We start from the raw sequence: 23,207 nt of genomic DNA, 5'->3' as shown, positions 1-23,207 counted from the left end.
GAAATGAAATGGAGAGATACTTTCTTTCCTCAAAGTGGCAGATTACAGTGATTTATTAAACATATCTTTCCTAGAGCAGAAAACTCATCATGACACAAATGAGGTAACATCACACAGAACAAAACAGGTCAAACACATTAGTTCAGTGTAAAGTTCACCAGCCCATTAAACAGAATAATACTGATCCAGGACAGAGAAATACAGTAAAAGCACTCCATATGCTGGACAGATAATACAGCAGACCATAAATAATATCACATGACGTATACGCTCACATAGTCCAGACACACCAGCTTCTGAGGGGTGTGGGGAATGTCATCTTTAATCTAGAAATGTGGTCCTGAGGGACACAAAGGAAATGAGTGTGTTTAATTGAAGACATGAAAAGAGCGTGTCTCATTAGCGTGAGCAGAGGAAGTGTCATGGCAGAAATGGCTGGGAGCAGGTCAGAGAGGTAATGACTTTACATTAGGAACAAAGACTTTCAGTGCACCAGATAGGAACCATTAACTAATAAAGAGGACTTGCTAATGTTTAAAACACACACACATGTTCACAACTTTGACCTAAGCTTAAACAAACACTTCTATTTAAAGCATAATGTTAAAAAAGTATGCTATAGGGAGATATAAAAACAGCAGTTCATTCATTCCCTGTTAGAACACAGTTTCAAATATCTGGTTATTTAGACAGAACAATGTAAACAGACACTTAAAATATAACACTGTTATCTTAAAGGTATTCAGTCAGGTCTCTTAAAACTAAGTCAACACTTAAAATTTTTAGTGGTAGTTATCCGGCCAACCACTTAGTGCACAGTTCTGCTAACAAATGATTCTTTAAGCTACGGCTCATTAAAATAAAATAACAAGATGTATTCACGTTTAAGTTCAAGTACAACATGTTAAGCTGTGTTTCCACCAAAGTTAACAAGAACTTTTTGTCCCAGGGACCAAAACTTAAGGGATTAAAAGGTTCCTCCTGCCCATTTTGTTCTGAAGTTCCACCAATTGACTCACACTGTCCTGCTCTACTCTGGGAATCTGTGTTCAGGTCTGGAGTGACCCAGCACTTGGTACTTTGGTCATTATTGTGGGGATGTTAATTGTTGATGATGATAACAGAAAGTCTTACATGGTTTGGTTGCTTTATTGTAGATGTTCCTTATTTTACAAAAAAAAAACAACCTTATTTACTTTTGTGCATTGCCTTTACATTGCTTGGCAGTTCCTGCATCCAAATGGACTTGAAGCACTTTGTTACCCGTACTGATCTTGTTTCCTCTTGTCTAGATCTTTGCTTGTGTGGTTCTTGTTCTCGTATGTACGTCGCTTTGGATAAAAGCGTCTGCTAAATGACATTGTAACATTGTAACAAAGTCAAACAGATCTGTATAGATTAGACATATTAATACGTCTTCTGACACATAAAAGACTCTTCTAAAGGCTGCAACACCAAGAAGAACTCTTCAGTGCTGCGAGACCAATCCTAAAATCACTGCATTTTAAAAACTACTAACAGGGGCGTATCCAGAGGAGGTGTAAGGGTCCCTTTGAAATCTGGTTGGCTACCAATGGTGCCTTCCTAAAAACCTTATGCATGATTGGCTACTTGCCTTGTCAAAGGCAGGACTTATGCTGAAAGAAACTATTTGGGATGTGTTACTAACAAGAAGCATACCCTTTAAAAAAAAGAAGCTAATGCTGAAGTGCAAAAAACTGCAGTTCCTTGAGTCTCCACTTGAGGCTTACCCCAAAAGTCAAGGAATCCCTATTAAATCCCATATTAAAAATCAGAAATGAACATGATGCAGCTTATATCTTTCTTTAAATTACAATTTCACTAATTTCATTTTGTTAGTTCCTACATTGTGACTGTTTTAATACATCCTGTTGTCACTTTTTTAAGTGATAAATATAATAATAATAAGAACAATAAATATAATATATTTTTGATACTAACATTTTAGTAGTCAGAGAAGTTATGATCAGTGGCGATAGGCAGGGTAAACAGATGCTTTTCATTCATGTGTGCGCACACTTACTTAATGCCTGTCAGTGCCCGAGTTCGGCCACCCAAGTCAAAAAAGTATGGACACACACGACCCTGTCTAACAGGGACATCGTTAGGGTTAAAGTATAATCCCCCAGACTCTATTTCAGACCTGGTCCCTGGGGTAGAAAGGCACTGAGAACCTGCTAAAGTCGCTGGTCCCTGGTGAAAGTTCCTGCGGTGGAAACGCAGCTTTTTATGGCACAAGAGAATTATTGGGTGTAAAGAGGACATTCTCTCAGGAACGAGAGCACACCAAAGACTCAGTAAACTAAGAATGCACAGTTACTGTGAAGTATGTTCGTTAGTGGGCCAAGGTAAAAATATTCTATTCACCAGGACACAAAACTAAGTGACAGTTTTAAATTTCCATGGCAGTTTTATCATCACTTGTGTTTCCGCTGCCCACCCGTCTTCGTCCCTCCAGCAGATACGCCACAACTATGACCCAGCGCTGTAGGAGTGACCTCTCCTTCGCCGAGCTCTCACACTGTCTGAAGTAGATGGTCGTTCCCGTGGAGACAGCGCCGAACTGCTCAGTCAGTAGCCACACCTCCCAGAAGACCGTCAGTGCGTTCATAACGATCATGACCACAACCCAGAACTCCTGCGCGAACAGTGAGAGCCACTTGGACAAGCTGTGACTGCCTGCAGGCAGCTTGTCAATCAGGTAATTGGTTGCTGTGGCAACAAAAAGGAGATGGGCGATCACCATGGAGAGGATGAAGAAGAGGAAGAGGCGGTGGTTTCCCCGTCCGATGCAGCGGTTGAGAAAAAGGCAGTGGTGGTCGTAGTCTCTAATGCACATGTCACAGAGTTTGCAGTGTTTGGTGAAGTCAGGGGGAAACAGCTGATGTGGATGAAAAGAGAGGAGAGAGAAGTGCTCATGAGAACTGAACCTGCCTTTTTATTATGATTACAAACATTAATGAGATATGATGGTTCCTTAACTTTAACATTGACCTTTTAAAAGGCATGCCAATGTTTTTTTATTTTAATTTTTTTACTTATTTAAAAAGAGCCTTTGTAAAGAAACAACATCAAGAAACTAAGAAGCACTAAAAGTGGCAAAAAGGATTTATCCTCAGTCCCTTTGCTGGTGTTGTTTGGCATCTTAGGGTTGCAAAATTCCAGGAATTTTCAAAGTTGGAAACTTTCCATGGGAATAAACCAGGAATTTACTAAATTGAAGGTTGGCTGTTAATAGGGGACTTAAATATAGTTGGGGAAAACATATTTTAGCATAATCCTGACTAAAACAACCAGATTTCATGCAAGTACAGTTGAATATCTATGCTATTGCTCAATCACATGCACATAGCACACTGCTTACTGCATGGCTGTTGAGACCACGCCCCCTACATGCACTGTGCATTCCTCCATCACATATACAGATGATTTCTATTTTGGATGGATGTCTGCTTATAACAAAATAAATATTTATGCTTGGATATGATACCTTTTCATTAAATTACCCTCAATTCACAATTAATTCACAGAATTTCCATGGAAAGTTTCCAATTTGGAATATTTCTAAATTTCCCCAGCTTAACTTCCAATGCAAAAGAGGCAAAAGAGGCAAAATGTATTGAAATAGGGTAGCTTTGTTTGCAGTGGATTTTAAGTGAATTTATTTCCAGATTTTCACAGTTCTCTGCTTTTAAAAATGTCTTTTCAATTTAAGCAGCGAATAAGTATCATTTACAAATCCTCTTAAATATTTCATGCATTGTCATTTATTTAGACCAGGGGTTCCCAAACTTTTCAGTGCGCAACCCCCAAAATAAAGGTGCCAAAGACTCGCAACCCCCAATGTCCCTCAGAGGGATTTAATGTGGCTTCATTTAGCCTGTCTGCAGAAAAATAGCCTACCTCCATGAGCATGTGGCTCTGTTTCCTGTGCCGTTATGAATGAACCTACTGCTACTGATGCTTTTGAAAATTCACTGTTCTCTAACCCTAAACTTAGGAGTCATTTGGCAACAAAGAAAGGCAGAAAACTCATTACATTTTCTATTATCAAGGTTTTATTCAAGTTTAGCATCTATTTTGTTGATATTTTTTAATATGATGGGTAAAATGTACTATTTCTGGATTCTGGATCTACATTCTGGAAGACATCTCACAACCCCCCATTTGTGTCTTGTGACCCCCCAGGGGGTGCAGACCCACACTTTGGGAACCCCTGATTTAGACTGAGAGGTGATGGAGAAGTAATGTGAGTACAGTGTTCATAGCTCTTGATAAAAAGACAGATTGATAGGCATTTATAAATCTTGGTGAACCCTGACCAGAGTTAATGTCTTACCTCACAGTAAGGACAGAACCTGTGATGGCTCTGGTTGTGCTCCACCAAGTCAGCGATGCAGGAGAACCGAGGGTCTGCGTCTGCTCTGTCCAGAGCCCCCGGGTCCTGAGTCAGAACCTTACACAACAAACCAAGGACTAAGGAGAAGTGGACCATGGACACCTGGACCAGAGCGGTGGTTGGCCATACGCGTTTAGAGGGTTAAGGATGAACATGGATTACATTTGATTTGATGAGTGTTTTTAGGAAAGAGAGACGACTACAAGAGCACTGACAAGATGACAACACCCAGAAAATGGTACATTTTACATTTTAGATATCCCTCTGAGGCTGTGCGTTCAGAATTAATGGTTTGTCACACCATTAGCAAACCAGAAAGTCAGATAAAAAAATATAAGACTAAAATGATGCAACATTTTTTATAAGGATATTTGGCATTATTTTCCCGTAGAAGCAAAGCAAGGAGTGGAACAAGCCAGCTATGAGGGTCCCCAAGTAGATCGGGTTGGGTAACCTGGAAGGAACAGATTGAGTGTTTCAACAAAAGGAAGAATTATTTTACATACCGGCAAACATTTCACATGCAATAAATCTTTGGACAGACCTTTGGTAAGTGGTCATTCGATGGTACTGTGTGAAGATGCTCCGGGCCAGCCAGGGGAATAGCAACATGCAGATAAACCCCCCATAACCCCCCAGCATGGCAGCTATTAGCAGGATGGAGGCTCCACTCAGGGCTGGGAACAACACCGTCCAGTAATACAAAACTGGGGAGAAAACATACAAAGATGAGATCTTGAGAAGAGTACACACAATACTTAAATGTTACATCACCATTTCATCAGCTCTGTAGATACATTCAAAGTCATCATACTTCATCAGTAATGATTCTTCAAATGAAAGTGTTTACCATGAGACTCTGTGGGCTTGTGGTGTATCGGCTCCCTAATGTACCGACTCAGTAGCTTGGTGAGTTGCTGATGTCTAAATAAAACAAGGAAATGTATTAATCAGCATCAGTATCCCAGGAGAACAGAGTAATCTGGAAATGCAAACATACTGGATATTCAAAGGAGCTCTGGAGCTTTTCTATCTTATGCAGTGACCTGCTCGTCAGTGTTTTTACACAGATCTCTGGACACAGCAGATTCACCTGAATGTTTTCCCCTGTTTGCTGAGCTCCAATGGTGTGAGACCGCTGTGGTTCTTCTGGTAGAGGATCCCACACCCTGTTCTCTGCAGCAGAGTCCAGCATACCTCCACTCCACCCCTCTCTGCTGCTACATGAAGCGCTGTCGCCCCCTGCTGGTCAACTGCATCCACAGCACATCTCTGGGATACAAACAAAGAATGTAGATGCACAGCTGCAGCTTAAAGACAGTCACTTCTTCCATACTCTAGACCTCTACTTTACATTCAATTTAGGATTTAGGGTTCATCATGTTCAAGCATGTGCAGTGAGAATTATTTTGTTGTATAGGTTTCAAGGACTTAAATTCTGATGAGGATTTAACTTTTCTAACGTCAGAATCAGAATCAGAATCAGAATCAGAAATACTTTATTTATCCTAGGGAGGGAAATTCAGGAAAAGGGGAGGGAAATTCGGCAAAAACTGTTTAACTGCCCTCAATGGATGAAATCTGTTTTAAAATGAATTATTTTATCTTTTAAATTATGAATTGAGCTTTAATGCCTTAATTCATAGGAAAGGACAGATGATTGAGTAGAAAACATAAGAAGGAAGAGTCGGGGATGACATACAGCAAAGGGCTTTGGATTGGTTTTCAGCCTATGCCACCCACTTTGAGGACTAAAGCCTCTGTACATGGGGTGCACTATTAACCGCTGAGCTTTCTTTAAGGCTGCACCAACCATCTTACTATGAAGAGATGTTGGAAGATCATTTGTAAAAAAACAAAACACGGTGCACACAGGTCTTAACTTTATTTTGTTGTGATGTTTATAGCAGTTATGACGAACTTTCATTTTGTATCAATTCCATAGTGGATACAGCAGTGCATCTTGTTACTTTGCTGATCCTGTGCTGTACATGCACAAATAGAATTCTCTGATGAAAAATGTATTTCTTTTCCACTTTTTTAAAGCTATATTTGGGGATTTTTTGAGGATGATATGCAGCAAAGGATCCTGGCAGTAAGTTGAGCAGCTGCTGTAAAACAGACTATAAAGCCATGCACAGGATTTTATCTCATTGATATTTTGCTGAACAATGTTTCTTATATTTCATTATCAGTTGGTATCTTGTTATATTTCCTGTTTTCTCACATTTCTCTTTTATTATCTTTCTCATTTGTGAAGCACTTTGTAACCCTGTTTTGAAAAGTGATATATAAATAAAGTTTATCATTTAAACAAAAGATCTTTTGATCTGCAAGTTATGAATCTTGTAATCTTAAATCGCTTTGTCAGACTCCTACCAGGTGGTGGTGGTGGTGACAGACATTAATAATTAATATTTATATAATTAATCCTCTTACTGACATTCTGCTTTAAATATACATGCTAAATAGAGAATGTTTCATAACCACTTAAAACCACATCAGGGCTTGCAAACAATGTCCTATTTTAACATTCAGCAACAGTAATACGATGTTGAATACTTGTGTTTCTAAAACACTTAGTACATTCAGAGTCCATTTCTCGACTTTGGGTTACTAATGCCTCAGAGGATCAGGGTGTTTTAAAATATTTGGCTTTATTTGCAGGGGGAGCTGCAGATTTAGCTATTATATGCAGTGTTTAATGCAGGTATTAACATTGTCTGAAAATGAGAGGGACAGGTACCATACAGTAATGACAGTTTATTGGCTGGGAACAAAAAAAACAAGCTAAATGTACCACTGCATTGTTGCATTTTGATTCTGAGTGGCAGTATCACCAATACCTACCATTTTTAATCATTATGCCAACCCTGAAAGTTACAATCAAAACATTTCAACAGAGCTTTAGCACTCTGAGCGTATTCTACTGTTGGTCATCTCAGGTACATGAGTGAGACTACATCGTACCTGGTCTTTGAGCAAATACCGAGCCACTTCTGTGTTGCCTGTGGATGCAGCCAGGTGAAGCGGTGTCACTTGGTACATGTCTGTGTCTGAGAACCGGAACATCCCCGTCTCCCACAAATAGTGCACTGCAACACTAGGAAACACAACTAAAAGTTAGTGCATAAAAAATATGTATGTAACTTTGGATCACAAAAATAAAAACACAACATAACCAAATTTGTACTGTGATGTGACTGCAACTCACATGCTTCCTCCAGTGACTGCATGGTGCAGAGATGTTTTACCCTGCAGGTCTATGAGGCGCAAATCAGCTCCATACTGCATCATCTGGTGTATGATGTAGATGTTTCCTTGTCTGTTTGGCCATAAAGGTACAAACTGTTATTATGAAGGATAAAATACAGCACAATTCCCACATCAAGATAAGAACATAGTTTGTTTAGAGGTCTAAATGTGAAGCCACCGCTTACCTGCAGGCAAAATGAAAGGATGTCTGTCCTGAATCACATGGCAGGTTAGGGTCTGCTCCATTGCTAAGGAAAAGGTCGACCAAAGCCCGGTTCCCATGAAGGGCAGCGTAGTGAAGTGGTGTGAAACCACCCCAGCCTGGATGAAGACAAACACATCACAGCCAGGCTTTTAGATGCAGACCTTCAAACTACAGTCTCTGTGTACACCTGATGTAAATGCAGTCAGTCTGCCCATTGAGTGTTAAAAGTCTCCAGAGATGGGTTTTGGGTTCCTTTGGCACAATGTGACTTTGTTATGTGTTGTCACAGGATCTGTCCATCTAGATCTGTGCCAGGCCATCTCACAGAGGCGCTGCGGGGTAAGGTTTCTCTTTGGCTCAGTAACAAAATCAAAATCAAGAGACACTGGAGCATGAAAGTAAATAACAAATGTAAGACTGAACTTTATGTTTTTCCACTGTAATATTTCACCCCATTCCGTGATACAGAGTGCACAAGACACATTGAATAATATATGACACAGTTGAGCTCATGAGAGGTTTGTTGGGTTACAGTTGTAGGTGTTTTGTTATTGCATGTTGTGTTCATCTGCAATATTCTGGGTTTATAGTGCAAAAATCATGAAATCAATCAATCAAGCCTTATTTATACAGCAACTTTCATACAAATCAAATGCAACCCAAAGTGCTTTACAGCGATTGAAAAACAAGCAGGACGCAGAAATAAAACAATGGCAAGACATATCAGGGGAAAATAATAAGACAAAGAATAATAATACAAATTAAAATAACGTAAAATGACTAATCCACACCAAAAATAAAATATGTGTAATTAAAATAAGTTAAAGCATCAAAATTAAGAAAACAAATAGTTACAATAAATAGATTTGAAAAGGGTATGGATAAAACTAAGGCTAACAATATCAACAAGAATCAGAATCAGCTTTATTTGCCAGGTATGCTTGAACACACAAGGAATTTGACTTTGGTAACTGTGCTCTCTTTATACAAGGCATAAGAATAAGACACAGAAATAAAATAAAATTATAATAACAATAGCATCAGCTATAAATACACAATAACAACAAGTAGGCATGACTAATATGTACAGACTAAAATTATATGATAATAGTACAGTGGTGAGTAGCAGAGGTAGTTTTTACACTAAAAAAATAGAAATATGGAATTCTGCTGAGCTAAAACTGAGTAGATAAATTAAATAAATAAATAAAAATAGAATAAGATAACAATTATAATTACTAAAATAATAAAGCAACATTTAAATCAATATTACAGTTAAGGGTAAATAATAAAGTTGTTAAACCCTACATAAAAGCCAGACTGAATAAATTAAACTATAAATATTGACAGGAAACCAGCAGGAAGTGGTATCATGTAGTTTCGAAAGCATGCTGCAGTCCTAAATAAAAAAGAAACTCATTATTCATTTGCATTCTTTATGTCTTACCTTTATGTTTGAGGACTGATCGGTCATACTGAATATAGTGTATACACTGTTCAATACTCCCTCTCTGTATACAGTCAAATATGTCTCCACAGCTAACAGAGCACACAGGCATCGGATGCATTATCCGCTGGGTGCACAGAGCCACAGACAGCCTGCTAATATCCCCACTGATAGAAACCGGCAACGGAAACAAGAACCAGCTCCTCGGATGAAACACTACAACATCATAAAGTAATTTAAGAAGGAAGGGATATCATCTTTCGCTGGAAAGTAGCAGCAGGGATCTTGCATTGTGCTAAACTGATAGAAGCAGATCACGCCCTGGAGATCTCATTGGCTGCTGGGTAGTCACATGATCAGTGACGTCAGCGCGTTGCCTAAACACGTGGTCCCTGTAAATAAGGTAATACTCTCATCAATGTATTATACTGCGTGTCATAATGAACAAGGACATATTTGGGCAGAAATTGCAACACTGTCTTTATGCAGATGATATTTTACAGCTATCAATGTGATATATTTTTTTTTAGAGGATTAAGATGTTGAGTTATTTTAAAGAAAAACATGCTAATGGTTGATTTCCTTATGTATGCATTAGCTAGAATTCACACTGTAATGTATAATAGTCCAAGTAGAGGAAATGGAACGGTGTGTTAGGAAGCGTCAGTGTTCAGATATTGCATGTTTGCGACCTTGGCTGCAATGAAGTGCTTTTTACGCTTGCGGGATAAATAATTTGCACTCACTGCGTGTGCCATTCATTATACTAAACTAAAAAAAGGGGACAGTATGAGTTCACCCAGGTTTTTTTGAATCCACTTCAGTGTATGGTCACGTTTTCGACTGGAGGCAACGCTGAGCAGACCTGCAGGAGGAATAAAATGGCCTGACAATTGGTGTTAACTCGCTATGAAGCTCCTGCGCACCCAGAGAGAGTGCATGGCCTCGTTTACAGTGACTCCAGCTGTGTAAACAGCAGGTGCATGGTAGGCTAATTTCCGGTTCATCTTAATGATAAATGCCCACAGACTCTTTTCCTTGTATTAATAGTTTTATATTAAATGGCAATGTAATTGAACGCATCTTATTTATAGATGCAGTAAATTCAAGTGCAAAATAGGCCATGCGCCTGCAGGGTTATTCTGCAAAATGTCAGAGGAAAAACAGCCTATAATAACCACTTACAGTAGGGCTGCTTCATTTCTGTCTGTGGTTTCACTTTGCTGCGAAAATGTTTGTAAACCAAAACTCTATATAGCCTATAGTTGCATTGCTGAATTTTAAGGTTGCTTAAAATGTGACATTTTATTCTGTCAGTGTTGTTCAGGCTATTTTACTTTATTTTATTTTACCATTGTCATTGCTATTATTATTGTTATTAAATTTTTTAACTATGTTAGTATTGTTAGTATTGTATTTCCCTATCCCGTGTTGTAAGCTGCTGTAACAAAAGAATTTCCTCCAACGGGGGACAAATAAAGTATATCTTATCTTATCTTATCTTATTTCCAACACATATACAGCATACAAAGTAATACCCACAAGGTGGCGCTGTTTATCCAAATTATATTACTGCTGCTTTTAGTCTCCTTCCGTCAGCAATGTAAACACACAGCGGTTCCCAATCTCAGTTTAGCCGCACACCACAAACAATGAGACCAAACAAACATACCCTTTGGAATTAATGCCTGAACCTCATGTCCAAAAAGGAGAGACTCAATTAGTCTTATTGCTGCTGTTTAAGGTTTGTGTACTCTATATGGGCTTCAAAAAGCTGTAAGTAGGCCAAGTTTTCCAGTTTGATCACACAAACTGTGGTTTTGTTTAATCCTGTATATCACCTGTAGGTCAAATGCTTCCAATTATCCACACAAACCTGTGATTACAAGCCTTGTTTGCCTGCGCCTTGAGTGAATCATGGGATCATCCTGTCGCTGTGATTCATATCATGCCAGACTTACATGACATGTCTATAAAAAGCAGAGGGACTCTCCTCTGAGCTGTAGTGGGAGGGCCCCATCCAACCAGCTAAACAAGAGCTTTTCACTTCTGCTTCTGTGAGGAAGTAAAGGAGGCACATGACCTGGGCCAGCTGATGTGAGTCGCTCTAGTTGTTCAAAGTTCAGTCTACTTGGTGCAGATTAGTAAGGGGGCAGGCGGCTGTACAGAAGGGTCTGCACTGTAGGTGCTAGTCATGTCTGAGCAGGCCTGTGCTTGTCTTTCAGCCTGACATGGGACAGACCACGCACTTGGCTGGAATAAAACAGCACAGATGACAGCGTCCTCCTGGAGCCTGGAAACTCCCAGATGGCTCTAACACAAGGACAGGTGAGAACACAAAGACTGGATTGTGTTTTGCACAGGCACACTGACCGCAGCAGACTTATCACTGTACCCGTTGTATGTGCTTTTCACTTTGACATGTTGAAATGTATGACACTGTTGAACCAGTTAAAGGTATGTGTTGCTTTTCCATTCAAATAGTAAAAAGTCATTCAGAGTTCTTTGTGCTTCTAGCTGTCTGTCGGTCTGTCACACACACTCATTGCACACAGAACAGTCTCACATGAGGAAACTTCAAAGTATTATTGAATTTCTAAGGAATGTGAACTGCCTCTCCCTTTCCTTACCATCATAACTGATTCTACTGGCTTTGGCTTATCAGTGAAGCAGTCTGTCTCTGCCAATGTCTGTCATTATTCATCAGGACAGAGTGTCTCTGAACAGAAAGTACCGAAATAAAATGATTGTAATGAGGAAACAATGCTCCAGTTAAGCCTCAGTCATACAGTAACACGTCTAATGCTGTGTCAGAAATAAGTGCTAATATTCATATTGACTGCCGGCTCTGTTAAAGGCTTAGAGGAATTCAAATGATTCAAATCAAAATTAGGAGAAACACATCCCTTCAATTTTGTCCAATCTTTGTTTTTGTGAAACAAAAAGTCTTGATTTATCGTGCACCTCAAATTGACAAATTGATTTCAGTTTTGAAGTAGCCAGACTGAGAAGATATAAACACAAGCTGCAGCACAATTACTGCTGATGACTTAAAAATGCCCTAGAAAGAATTGATGAATATGACAAAGGTGAAGATAGATTATTTGTGTTGCGCCTTTCAGTATCAAGTCAAAGAAAAGAAATACACAGAAGACACAAATATTAAGAAAGATGAGAAATACTCAGATGGGAGCATAAAAATACTCTTAAGTTTGAATTCTTTAACAGTTAAACAAATTTATAAAAATGATCAAGATAATGATAAATTCTTAAAAATGAAGTGTCATTCATGACACAGATACAAAGTGCTTCACAAGAGCTGATTAAACAGACCTTGGATGACAGAACTGAATACAAAAACTGCAAAAAACAAAACCCATTGCACTAAAGACTGAAGTAGGATAAGAAATAATAGCTATAATAAAACAAAATAAATGGTTAGACTTTCACAGCACAGAGTTGATCTGAAGTGCATTTTGAAATGTGTTTTATTAGAGATTTAAAAGATGAAGCTTGTCTGATTTCCTCAACCAGGTTATTCTACCAGGTGACCCTCATAACAAACACCCTGTCGCCCCTGGTTTTCAATTTTAGAACCATTCTCAAACCACTCTAACCCTACACACCTCAACTCTACTTGCGTTCCCATTGGGGTATGTCTAATTGGGAGTGGGTTGTTAGAATAGAGAGTCTGCACTGATGCCGTCTTAGTTTCCAGGTGTAGCCCATTAATTTTTTGTCATTGTAGATGCTCTGTAAATAAAGTTCAGTATTGTAACCTATACAAATATTTATTTATTTATTAGACCTTTATTTTACCAGGTAAAAAAAGATTGAGATCCAGTTCTCATTTACAAACATGACCTGGTCAAGAGGCGCAAACAGGAACACACACACACACATAGACATAAAAACATAAAATAGAAAAAAAGTGAACAAGTAACAAGCAATGTGCGCGACCTGTAAAAAAGTATGTGTGTATGCATATAAGTGTGCATGTAAGTAAAGTCCGAAGTGATCAGCATGAGCAACAGTCAACTACAATCTGTCAAAGTTTAAGCTTGAAGGTTGTGAGTGAAGTCAAAGTTGAAAACAAAATAAACTGCTGTTATCAAGATGAGAGAAACTCGCACTGATGTACAAATCTAAAAGTTTCCAACATATTCAGGATCTCTTTTACTTCTTCTAGTCTTAAACGGAATAGATTATGAACCTCTGATTATAAAATGTTCAGGTGTCTCCTAAATAGAAGATTGGAAGTTTTTCTCATAATGGAGCATTTTTTTCAGGTCAGCTAAACGGTTATGCAAACTGTTTAATTTGTGTGACATGTAACCATGGCTACAAAAAGTTCCTCCCTCTGTGGGAGAGAGGAGAGTTTGTCCCAAAGCTTGCAGCTGTATCTGATCCCTCCACCGTGAAGAAGTGTGCTTCATTCAGCTGTGGGTGTGCGTCTGAGTTCACTGTGGGATGGTCTGCTTCGAAGAGGCGCCAAATCTTGGTATCTTTTAGAGGAACCAATTTGAGGATCTTAGGTAACACTGTGGCTCATACGAAGTAAACAGTCTGGTATACTGGGGAGCGTGTCCCATCTGCACTGATCAATTATTACTATCATGGGTAAACAGTTTAATGAAGCTAGATCTAGCACACGGTGTGAAATTGCTTCAGAATTACAGAGTAGACTTGTAGCTAAGTTGAGATGGAGACAAGATAGATAACAACATCTGTCATATAACGTGTCCATAGAGTGGGGAATTTAAAGCTGGGGTTTGACCTTTGTGGTATAATTACATGCCTCCTTTTACTGAAAACAAGGCATCATTTACACCAATCAGATCGCAGTCTGTGATTGGATAGTATGTTAGGCAGGGATCTGTTCCTCTGTCTACTGATTTAGCAGTGCAGTGTGCTTACGGGAATAAGAAGGGTCTGGTTTGGGTTAAATCTATCTGAGGAAGTGAGACACAACACAGGCACATGGTTTAAAGATACTTCAGACAGTGTGTTAACTTTGAGTATCAACAAAAGATGGACCAACCTGAGGATTTCTCACTGTGACTTTCATTGTTTCCTCTCCAGCACCAGACTGCCAAAAAGGAGAGGATCAATAAGGAAACCGGAGAGCTGAGTGCTTCAGGGGAGTTATCTGTCTCTGTGGAGTTAAAGCTGGACAAAGTGGAGGGCTCCTGTAGGAACCCCAAACTCCCACAAGAGCTCAGAGAACAACTGCAGGAGCTGGGGATTTACACGTGCGAGGGGTCCGACCAGAGGACGGACCATGTTCCTTTAGAGCTGAGAGAGGAGCATCTAATCAAGACCCTCCCTCTTTATATTCAGGTATGGACTACTGACAAGAATATGTGCCTGTTTTACTCACTCATCATTTTCAAGTCACATGTGATGGAAGGTTTTTCTATGGGTTACAAACAGAGGTTATCAGCTGGAGAATCATTCACGGACCATTTAAAGTGGAGCCGAGGTTTAAATTCATACCAAGCTGTGAAAAGGTTAAATGGATGCCTCAGGACTCTGTGGTCTGGTTTACAAAACTGTTGTGGACCACTTGAATTAACAATTAAAACAACTTTAGGCGGCAGTCAGATGTTTGGCCCTCAGCTGACCTTACCCCGGTCTCTTTAATGAGAATGCCCTGTATGTGGTCTCCCAATAAACCTAAACAATCAACTAAAGTGTCACATGAAATACTGAAAGCACTCAGACCCACGGCTCTGAGCGTCACTTTGATCAATAGAAATAAGAGGAATTTATATTTCTTTGTAACTGAATCGTGTCACACTCGCAAAGCAACCAACCTACTTTTAGTTTCCCACATGAACACATTCTGTGTGAATTCCACCGCTGATCTGCATATTTCTGTGTGTAACGCTATTGATGAGGCTTTCAGCTGTAGACGCAATCCCTGCTTGGGTTGTGTGTTGTTCTGTGTGTGTGTGTGTGTGTGGGTGCATGTATAAGCCTCAGGACCGGAGATTTTACCAGAATGCAGGGCCTCACTTAAGAACAGCAAACTCAGTGAAATAGGATATCCTCTTATGGACCTTAAATGAGGGTATACAGTAGTACACACTGGCTTCTATTATTTATAGTGCAGTGCATTAACTAAAGCAGTTTGGATCCTGAGCATTGTATGGTTACAACTCTTCACTTTATCTCACTAGGTGTTTGAGATCTGAATACTTCTGAGTCATATTGTGCCAATAATTCCACAACTAAGTCTTTACCGGGAATAAATTCAGATACAATTTTCTCAAAACTTCATTTTGCCTTCGACATCAGACATAAGATGATGCTCTCTACTGCATCTAATGTTTGTTTTGTCTAACACACTCTCTCCTTTCTGATCCCAGGTCTGTGAGGAGGGAGCAAGACTTGATGGTTTGAACATAAAGGGGCTCGCAGCTCTGACTGCTGACACTGTCATCCACAACATCCACAGCAGTCTAGCAGAGAGACCTGCAGGTACTAACTGCAGCTTACACGTGTACATACAGCACATCTTCTCTGGCAGGCAGAGGGACTTTCTACCTCTTCTGTCTGCTTCTGCTTTTTCAGCTCACTGCGGTTGTTATCCAGCAGGTATCTTTTCTGTTTTTGTAAATGCCTCTCAGGTCCTGGAACTTGAAAGCAGGTTTAGTTAAGTCACAATAATGTGTAAACATCTTACATAAAACTTCTTAAGAGGAAGTGTTCCCTGGTTTTATAAAACAATGTGTTATTGTTCTGTCAGTGATTTTCTCTCCTCTTTTCCTCCTGTCTGTCATTCTTCTTCTTCTTCACTCTCCTGCTCCTCATGTCATTTTCAGGATGTTGGGAGGAAAAGCCCCTTTAATTTTTAGGGAACCACATACTTCTGTTTGTTGTTGCAGCTCATTCATGCATGTATTTATATTGAGGTGTTAATATCATGCATACAGTAGCTTCATGGCACGCCACCCAGCAGAAGTGTGACATTTCTTTCACAGTTCACTGCTCGCCTTTTTTAGTATTTGTGGTTGCAGATATGAATATGATTTTTCAGGAACTCTTGGTCTGCATGATAAATATGCACCTAATGCAAATTCCTGAATTGAAAATAGATGTGAAACTGTTCTGCAGACATGTTGTCTTAAACTCTCTGTAGATCTGCATCTCATTTCTATGTTTACAGTGGCATGCTTGACTGAAGTAGGAATTAAATTTTATAGATTTCTGTAGGTATCAATAATATGTAGACCTTGTCCTCTTTAATTTGTTCCAGACCTTTAGACCTAAGTCTTCAGTTTTTAGTCTTGTCTTTCTCTTACCCTTAAAGCCCTGAAGGCACTAACTTAAGTACAGCTGTCTGACTGCCATCAAGGGTTGGATGAGGAAAAACTTCTTTCAGATCAACACTGATAAGACAGTGATTGTTGCTCCTGAGGTTGCAAAGTGTTTTGATCCTTTTTATCTCCTGCGAAATCAAACCTTGAAGGCCTTGGAGTCTTTTTTGATCAGCATGTGAAGTAATTAACCAATTCATGTTTTCTTTCACTCGAGACACATTGCGAAACTAGAATCACTTGGCAAACAAGCCGAGCTAGAGATGCTTATTCATGTTTTTGTTTCTTTCCGGCTCAACTACCGCAATTCATTTTTCTCCTGCCACGACCGCCTTGTCTTGTTTAAGCTTGTCTACAAAATCCAGCCATGCATTTCACATCATACCAATCTTTTTTTCCACCCTAACATTGGCATCCAATCAAATTTAGGATTCATTTTAAGGTCCTGCATTTCATTTATTAAGCCTTGCATCAGCAGAGACCTGTGTAAATCTCTGACATACTTCATTCTTTCATCACTCTTTCATCACATCCCTAAGGTCTTCAGTCTTTTCTGTCTGACTAAAAAGCAACAGTGAGCTTTAATTTTTTCTTTGGATCACTCTTCCTTTGCAGTTTCTTCTCAGTTCTTTAAAGAGCAGCTTATCGCTCATTTTCTAATTTTCCTACATCTGATGTCATATTTGTACAGCTGTTGTCTGAGTTATTCATCCATTTTCATCATAATTATTGTGATATTTTGCACTTTGTGACCTTTCTCTGTGAAAGATGCTATACCAAACAAACTTAACTTACTTTAGCATCATTGTTCAACTCAATGTGACTTCTTTTCTTTGCTTTCAGAGGGCGCTCGGGGCGAGGTGGTGCAGTTCTTCCACAGGCGGGAAACAGACTGTGATGTGAAAGACAATCAGGGTTGGCTGCTGTTAAAGTCTCTGCTGCTGCTGACAGCTGACAGCTCAGTGAGTGATGGAGGAGTTTTAAAGTGAATTAATGAACTTTCATCAGGTCAATCTTTAAAATCAAATTATCTTTTACATTTGATTGGAGTCATTGAGTTACAAAAACAATGATTGGCAAATCACCCATTTTTAAACAGCTGGCATTGATGCAGGGGAAAAAATATTGTCTTGTTAATAAATACCAAACATATCTTGACAATTTTATCTTTCCAAAGCTGGTCAAATTATTGTACCACAAAATGCTTTTCAGATTAAATTGTTAACCCCTCTTTTTGTCTGTGTTTTATAGGATATACTGTCCTGTATAAACCCGGGACTCCCTGCTGCTTTGGTGAAATGTTTGTACCTGCTGGTGTGTCTCCCGTCTATAAAGGAGAACCTCACAGCAGAAGAAACCTTCCAGGAGCCTCTGACACAGGTCACACAGCCAAAGCACTTTCTGCATATCCTCCTGTGGCCTTTCTGTTTCAGTGGACTTTGTTTTCACACATCACTCTTTTCCAGGTTCTCATCCAGCTCTGCAGGCTGCCAGTTAACGTCGAGAGGCTCGTGGAAACTCAGGAGCTGCAATGTCTGATCATCGGCCTCACTTCGCTATGGGACCAGACCAGCCCAGCCTGGAGACATCAGGCCTCCCGTGTCCTCAAGGCGGTCTCTGCTGTGGCAACAAGCAACACTGTCCCAAGCTTGATAGGTGAGGTAACTCTAAGCTAACTGCATTCCATGAGACTTCATTTAATTGTTCTCTGTCCAAAGTAATAAAACTCATATTGAGCACATAAGGAAAGTATTTTTTACAGACAGAAAGTGAATAAGTTGGTTTAATCTGATAATTTACTTTGAGTGTAGACAGATATTCTTGTCTCAGTTATGATTTGATTATACAGAGACACATGACCACACAGCTCAGCAGAGAGAGCAGGTTTCACATGATGACTCTCCCATCCGTCTGGTACAAACAAGATCACTTTGATTTGTTTGGGAGATTAAGAAATTATCCTTTTTTCAGCATTTTTTCTCTCACGTCTCTCTTTGCCATAAAATCAGCATTCTGTTGCCGCTAGATAACCTAGGTGGAAAAAAGGCCACAAAATATTTGATCACTGGATAAAATGCCTCATGAGGAGTCTGATAAATGTATCTTTTGTTCATCTCTGACTAGTACCCAACCTTTTCACTGACCACTACATTGTCTTTACCTTGTTAGGGAAGAATTGTGTTCGTATCTGCATCCAGAATCTGTTACACATCAGTCCTGATGTCTCAGGGCCTCTGCTCGCTGAGGTCGCTGTGGCGGTGTTCAGCTTCATCAGAGACACCTACGCCCTCAGTCCAGCTCTCTTTACAGAGTTTGACACCAACAATGGATACAAGGCACTTGAAAACATCCTGATAAGGTGAGTTAAAAATAAAAGAATGAAATGACTGATATTTAAGGACAAAGACCAAACAAGACTTCTCTGTGATCATATGACTCTAAGGTGTGAGGAAGGTGTCTCTGTGGATCAGTTCCAACCTGTAGAGGAGTTGCTGGCCCTCATAGCTTCTTTCACCTTCTTTGGGAGAACTGAGCTGAGAGTCGCTCTCTGCGTCACCAACCCTCAGCCTCCAGGCTTTAAGTTTGACCCGCCGATCACCAAAGGTATGTCAAGTCTTCAACATGAGCTCTGCTTTGTTCTTCTCTGGTGAACCCTCCGTATTATCTTTGAAAGCTGATTGTTGCATGGGGATATACTCTGACTCATCCCCTCAAAACATGAACTCCAAACTAGAGATGTTGAGCAACTGATTTAATTTCAGCGTGAGTCTTAAAAGAGAACATCTGTAAACTGCTGATATGATTGCTCTCATTTTTATATAGCTTTGCTAAGGTTGAACTCTTTTTAAAAAAATGACAAACTTAAACTGAGAATGAATGTCAATGAGCTCTGGTTTGTCAGACATAATGAGGAGAAAACTGAATTAAAAACAACCTATGAATAAAAACTGATTCTTTACTTACTGCAGAGAAGATTTGTTTGAACTTCTCTCGTAGTTGTGTCATTATTAAGGGATAAGGTTCGGGTTAAAGTCCAATGACAGTTTGGGCATGAAATCCACTGACAAATATTGTAAGTTAGGTTTAGGCAAGAATTCCTAGAATGGGAATGCCTAGGGAATGCACGGGCCGGCACATGTCGATTTAGCCACCTGTTCCACTCAGAACCAAGTTGCCACAGAGGGATGAACTTGTGCATAAGTGTTGTAAGGAGGATATGATGAAATTGTAAACAGACCATGGAGGGACACAGATGTTTCATTTGAAGCTGCTTGTCAGCATTTTTATTGGTTCTAACTCCTTGGAAAGTTATTTTTGAAAGAAGAGGAGACCTCTTGGTTAATTTGCTTCCTGCTTAAACCACAGGAGTGTCTAAGGATAAAGGAATCTCACCCTAAAACTAAGGTTAGCGACAGATCTGAATGAAGCCCCTTCAGACCTGCTATTTCTACTGAAGGCCTAGAACTAATGGGATAACGCTTTATTTAGCATTTCTTTAACAAACACTAAAATCTCGCTAGCACTTCATTGTTTTATTATTGCTGTTATCACAAGATAAATGACTGGGGATCAGTTCTTATGTGCCGCTTTTAAGCTGTAGTTACTGGTGGCAGCCATACTGGATTTATTGCACCAGTTCAGTGCAGCTTGATGTGTAGACTACTGTTTTCGGAGTGGCAAAAAAGAGATAATTTGCCTGTAACAAGGTAACATTTATTATGGGCCAGTATACAAAGGTATCAGATGAATGCATAAACTGGTTTACTTGCCAATCAAATAAGGTTTAGTAAAATCAGAGGCGTTCCAGATACTGTTATCTGCATCAAAAAAACTCTACACCTCACCATCTCTTTATCATCACCTGCACTGCTTAACAACAAAAAGCTAAAGGAGAAAATAAGCCCCCACATGGCCACACACTTCATCCACCCTTTGCACCTTGGCCTTCATATAACCCACCCAAAATGCACCACCTCCTTTCCGTGATTTCCCACATTTCCCTGACTCCCAATTCCCCCGCTGCCACCCCGCTGCAGTGCGCAACACCCCTCAGGTTAACAGGAAACTGAGGTGATTATGTCTGGGATGATGAAGTGGAGGCTTCCAGTGTAACTCTGTTAGGATGCCCCACATTCATTCACCACTGGCCTACAGCAACCAGCCATCTATCATAGACGTGCACACACACCTCCATCCAACACTCATAAATAGAGTGTCCATAATAAACACCCAAATACCCGCCCAAACATGCACCAAGACACACAGATTCAGCACCCATCCATCACATCAAGGAGTAGATCTCTCTCCAGCAGAGACACTGGGGACTGCTTTGTGCTGATCTTATTTGGTTCCGATGTAATTTAGACTAAGTGTGAAAATGAATCCTATTACTAACCAGGTATGTATTTATTCACTGAAAACACAAGAGTGTTTTTGCTCCCAAATCCAACACCTTCTCTAAATATTTTGACAAAGAAGAGAACAAACTCTATCAAGGCAGATTATACTACAACATCATTGCCTTCATGGATGTTATGTTGTTTGTTTTCAATCTATCTATGTATGAATAACTCGATTGGCCCCTGAAATTCAATGTGTGTTCTGCATTTGAGGTTGTTTGTAATTTATTTGTTTTTCCTTAGAAAACCACTCTGACCTTGCAAGAGCAAAATGTGACAAATTGAGCTTTAAACTTAAACATCCTTTGGCTGAGTTGACCTCTGATACTGATTTGTAGTTCTATGCATCACAGTTTAGTAAAATAATCTGTCCTCTCAAAATGCAAAAGTTTGTAAAACAAATATGCAGACCATTTTCAATCTAGTATGACCTATCTGAAAGGACTGAAACCTAATGAAGGTCTTTTTTGGCTTCTTCTGTTTTCAGGTTTGTCCATAAAAAACCTCCAAGCCTTCCACCTGCTGCAGTCCTCCTTGATGCGTTGTCAGGATTCACTGTTATGCTGCCAGCTTCTCCGAACTGTGCAGACAATATGGGAGAGGGACCCCGCCAATTTCTTCCTCTTGGAGTGGACGGTCCAGTCGATGTCTCAGCTGGCCGCCTGTGTGTGGCGTAAACCAGCACCCGTCCAGAAACTGTTCTTTTCACTCCTAGAGATGGTACGACTGCTTATGTTGACAGAAAACACCATGTGCTGCATACTTTCTTTGACACAAGAGGTCTGATAAAATAATGTGTTTCTCACAGGTGGTGTTTAAGCTAAACTACATCCCCCATGAGACTTTGCGGGGCCTGCTGGGTGTGCTGAAGCAGAGCTGGGCTGGGACACTTGGCGGAGGAGTAGAGGGGATTGAGTTTGGAGTTGCAGCTCTCAAGTGTTTTCACCGGTGAGCAGTGCTGGATTGTAACATTTTACTCAGATCTGTTCAAAATAATCCTGCTGTAACCCAAATACATCCTCTGATGTTCTTCAGACTCCTCAGTCCACCTCTTTGGATTGAAGCAGCATCAGATTTAAGAATCAGGCTGCATAACACACATTTTTTTACATATTTTCCACTCTCTTATCTCTAAGGTGCAAACAGTATGGTATTTAAAAATGCTAGCTATAGTTAAGATTATCATATATGCCTCAAAGGGCATGCACCAACCTGCGTGAATCAGGTAAGGTAATCTCATGGGGACGCAGATGCAACCGAACTGGAAACCTGGCATTAACCTGCTGTAGTGGTGCTTTGCAGTGAAAAACAAAACGGAAGGTGTGAGAAGACTAAAGGAAAACAAAAAATTCCACATGAATTGTCTTTAATCTTGCAAAAACCGGAGGTGAATTTTTTCCTCTGTCATCAGCGGTCAGCTGGCTAATGTTAGCCTCGAGGTAAAAAGATGCTTTTAGACACCAGCTGCACTTTCTGCTCCTTTTATTCTCTCTTTCTCTCTTTATTTGGCTGATGTGATTCAGCTCTGAAACTAATGACATAACATCGTGGTTTTAAGTGCAAAGTATAAAACATAGAGGTTAATGGGATGACCTGATGAGTCTTGTTGGTTTAGGATTGGGCTTCACCTCACCAGATAATCTGGGCTGAACATCAGAACTCACCAAAGGCCCAAAATAAATTTGTCTTGATTGTCAGAATCTGTCACAAATGATCCTACTTCAGTCCAAGTGCAGGCTAAGTTAATGACAGAAATGCAAAACCTTATTTAAGAGGTGTTCTGATTATTGAAACTCAAGACAAATCAGACATGAAAAAGCTGAGAATATCCCAACACTAAAGGTATCTGCTGCTGTAGGAGAGCTCCTTTTCTTTTCTCGATGTCGGCTGAATAAGATCTGTCTCTTCTGCTCTGTAGGTTGACCGTTCACAGTGGTATGCTAGCTGAGGTGTTAAGTGACCGGGGTCTGCTGGAACTGCTTCTCGGGGAACTCAGGAGGAGGGCCAAAATCATCAGGAAGGCTGGAGTTGTTTGCCCACCACAAATAAGTATGAACCAACACATTGTTGTACTGATGTCATTATGAAATGATTAAACAGTTGCTATGACCAAATACAGAACAATTCTTTATATATAAATCTAATTACAGTAAAACTG

The 23,207-nt window shown here is 39.9% G+C and overlaps 2 protein-coding genes across 5 annotated transcripts in view; one reads left to right on the top strand and one right to left on the bottom strand.

Moving 5' to 3' along the window:
* Window positions 1–29: 29 nt before the first annotated feature.
* si:ch211-223a10.1 (putative ZDHHC-type palmitoyltransferase 6) lies at window positions 30–9,632 on the bottom strand. Its single transcript, XM_034681178.1, has 10 exons — window positions 9,328–9,632; window positions 7,861–7,996; window positions 7,635–7,745; window positions 7,391–7,523; window positions 5,514–5,692; window positions 5,271–5,344; window positions 4,965–5,127; window positions 4,792–4,874; window positions 4,361–4,551; window positions 30–2,902 (listed from the first exon to the last, which is right to left on the bottom strand). The coding sequence occupies exons 1-10, from the start codon at window positions 9,446–9,448 to the stop codon at window positions 2,414–2,416; spliced, it is 1,680 nt and encodes a 559-aa protein (XP_034537069.1). The 5' UTR covers window positions 9,449–9,632; the 3' UTR covers window positions 30–2,413.
* Window positions 9,633–9,711: 79 nt separating this feature from the next.
* Window positions 9,712–23,207, top strand: part of wdfy4 (WDFY family member 4) — a 53,414-nt gene continuing 39,918 nt past the window's right edge. The window contains exons 1-13 of one of the 4 annotated variants that reach the window (XM_034681174.1): window positions 10,899–11,071; window positions 11,175–11,424; window positions 11,553–11,655; window positions 14,410–14,667; window positions 15,699–15,810; window positions 17,493–17,611; window positions 17,901–18,029; window positions 18,116–18,305; window positions 18,819–19,008; window positions 19,093–19,253; window positions 21,537–21,769; window positions 21,858–21,997; window positions 22,968–23,098. In XM_034681174.1, the coding sequence (XP_034537065.1) occupies window positions 11,635–11,655; window positions 14,410–14,667; window positions 15,699–15,810; window positions 17,493–17,611; window positions 17,901–18,029; window positions 18,116–18,305; window positions 18,819–19,008; window positions 19,093–19,253; window positions 21,537–21,769; window positions 21,858–21,997; window positions 22,968–23,098 (1,684 nt within the window). In that variant the 5' untranslated portion in view covers window positions 10,899–11,071; window positions 11,175–11,424; window positions 11,553–11,634. Of the gene's footprint in view, window positions 9,731–10,898; window positions 11,104–11,174; window positions 11,425–11,552; window positions 11,656–14,409; window positions 14,668–15,698; window positions 15,811–17,492; window positions 17,612–17,900; window positions 18,030–18,115; window positions 18,306–18,818; window positions 19,009–19,092; window positions 19,254–21,536; window positions 21,770–21,857; window positions 21,998–22,967; window positions 23,099–23,207 lie in introns of those variants that run through there. The other 3 variants (XM_034681173.1, XM_034681172.1, XM_034681171.1) reach the window with 3 other exon arrangements.

This window comes from Notolabrus celidotus, chromosome 4, assembly GCF_009762535.1.
Source record: "Notolabrus celidotus isolate fNotCel1 chromosome 4, fNotCel1.pri, whole genome shotgun sequence".
Classification (NCBI taxonomy): Eukaryota; Metazoa; Chordata; class Actinopteri; order Labriformes; family Labridae; genus Notolabrus; species Notolabrus celidotus.
Note: the sequence above shows the minus strand (reverse complement) of the source record. Positions and strands in the feature narration are given on the sequence as shown.

What these genes read in the sequence shown, in the direction of transcription:
- si:ch211-223a10.1 (XM_034681178.1), bottom strand. Translation starts at nt 9,448, where the DNA reads ATGCATCCGATGCCTGTGTGCTCTGTTAGCTGTGGAGACATATTTGAC. An exon ending in GGTATTTGCTCAAAGACCAG is followed by an intron (nt 5,693 to 7,390) that starts GTACGATGTAGT and finishes TTTGTATCCCAG; the next exon opens with AGATGTGCTGTGGATGCAGT. An exon ending in CGAATGACCACTTACCAAAG is followed by an intron (nt 4,875 to 4,964) that starts GTCTGTCCAAAG and finishes TGTTCCTTCCAG; the next exon opens with GTTACCCAACCCGATCTACT.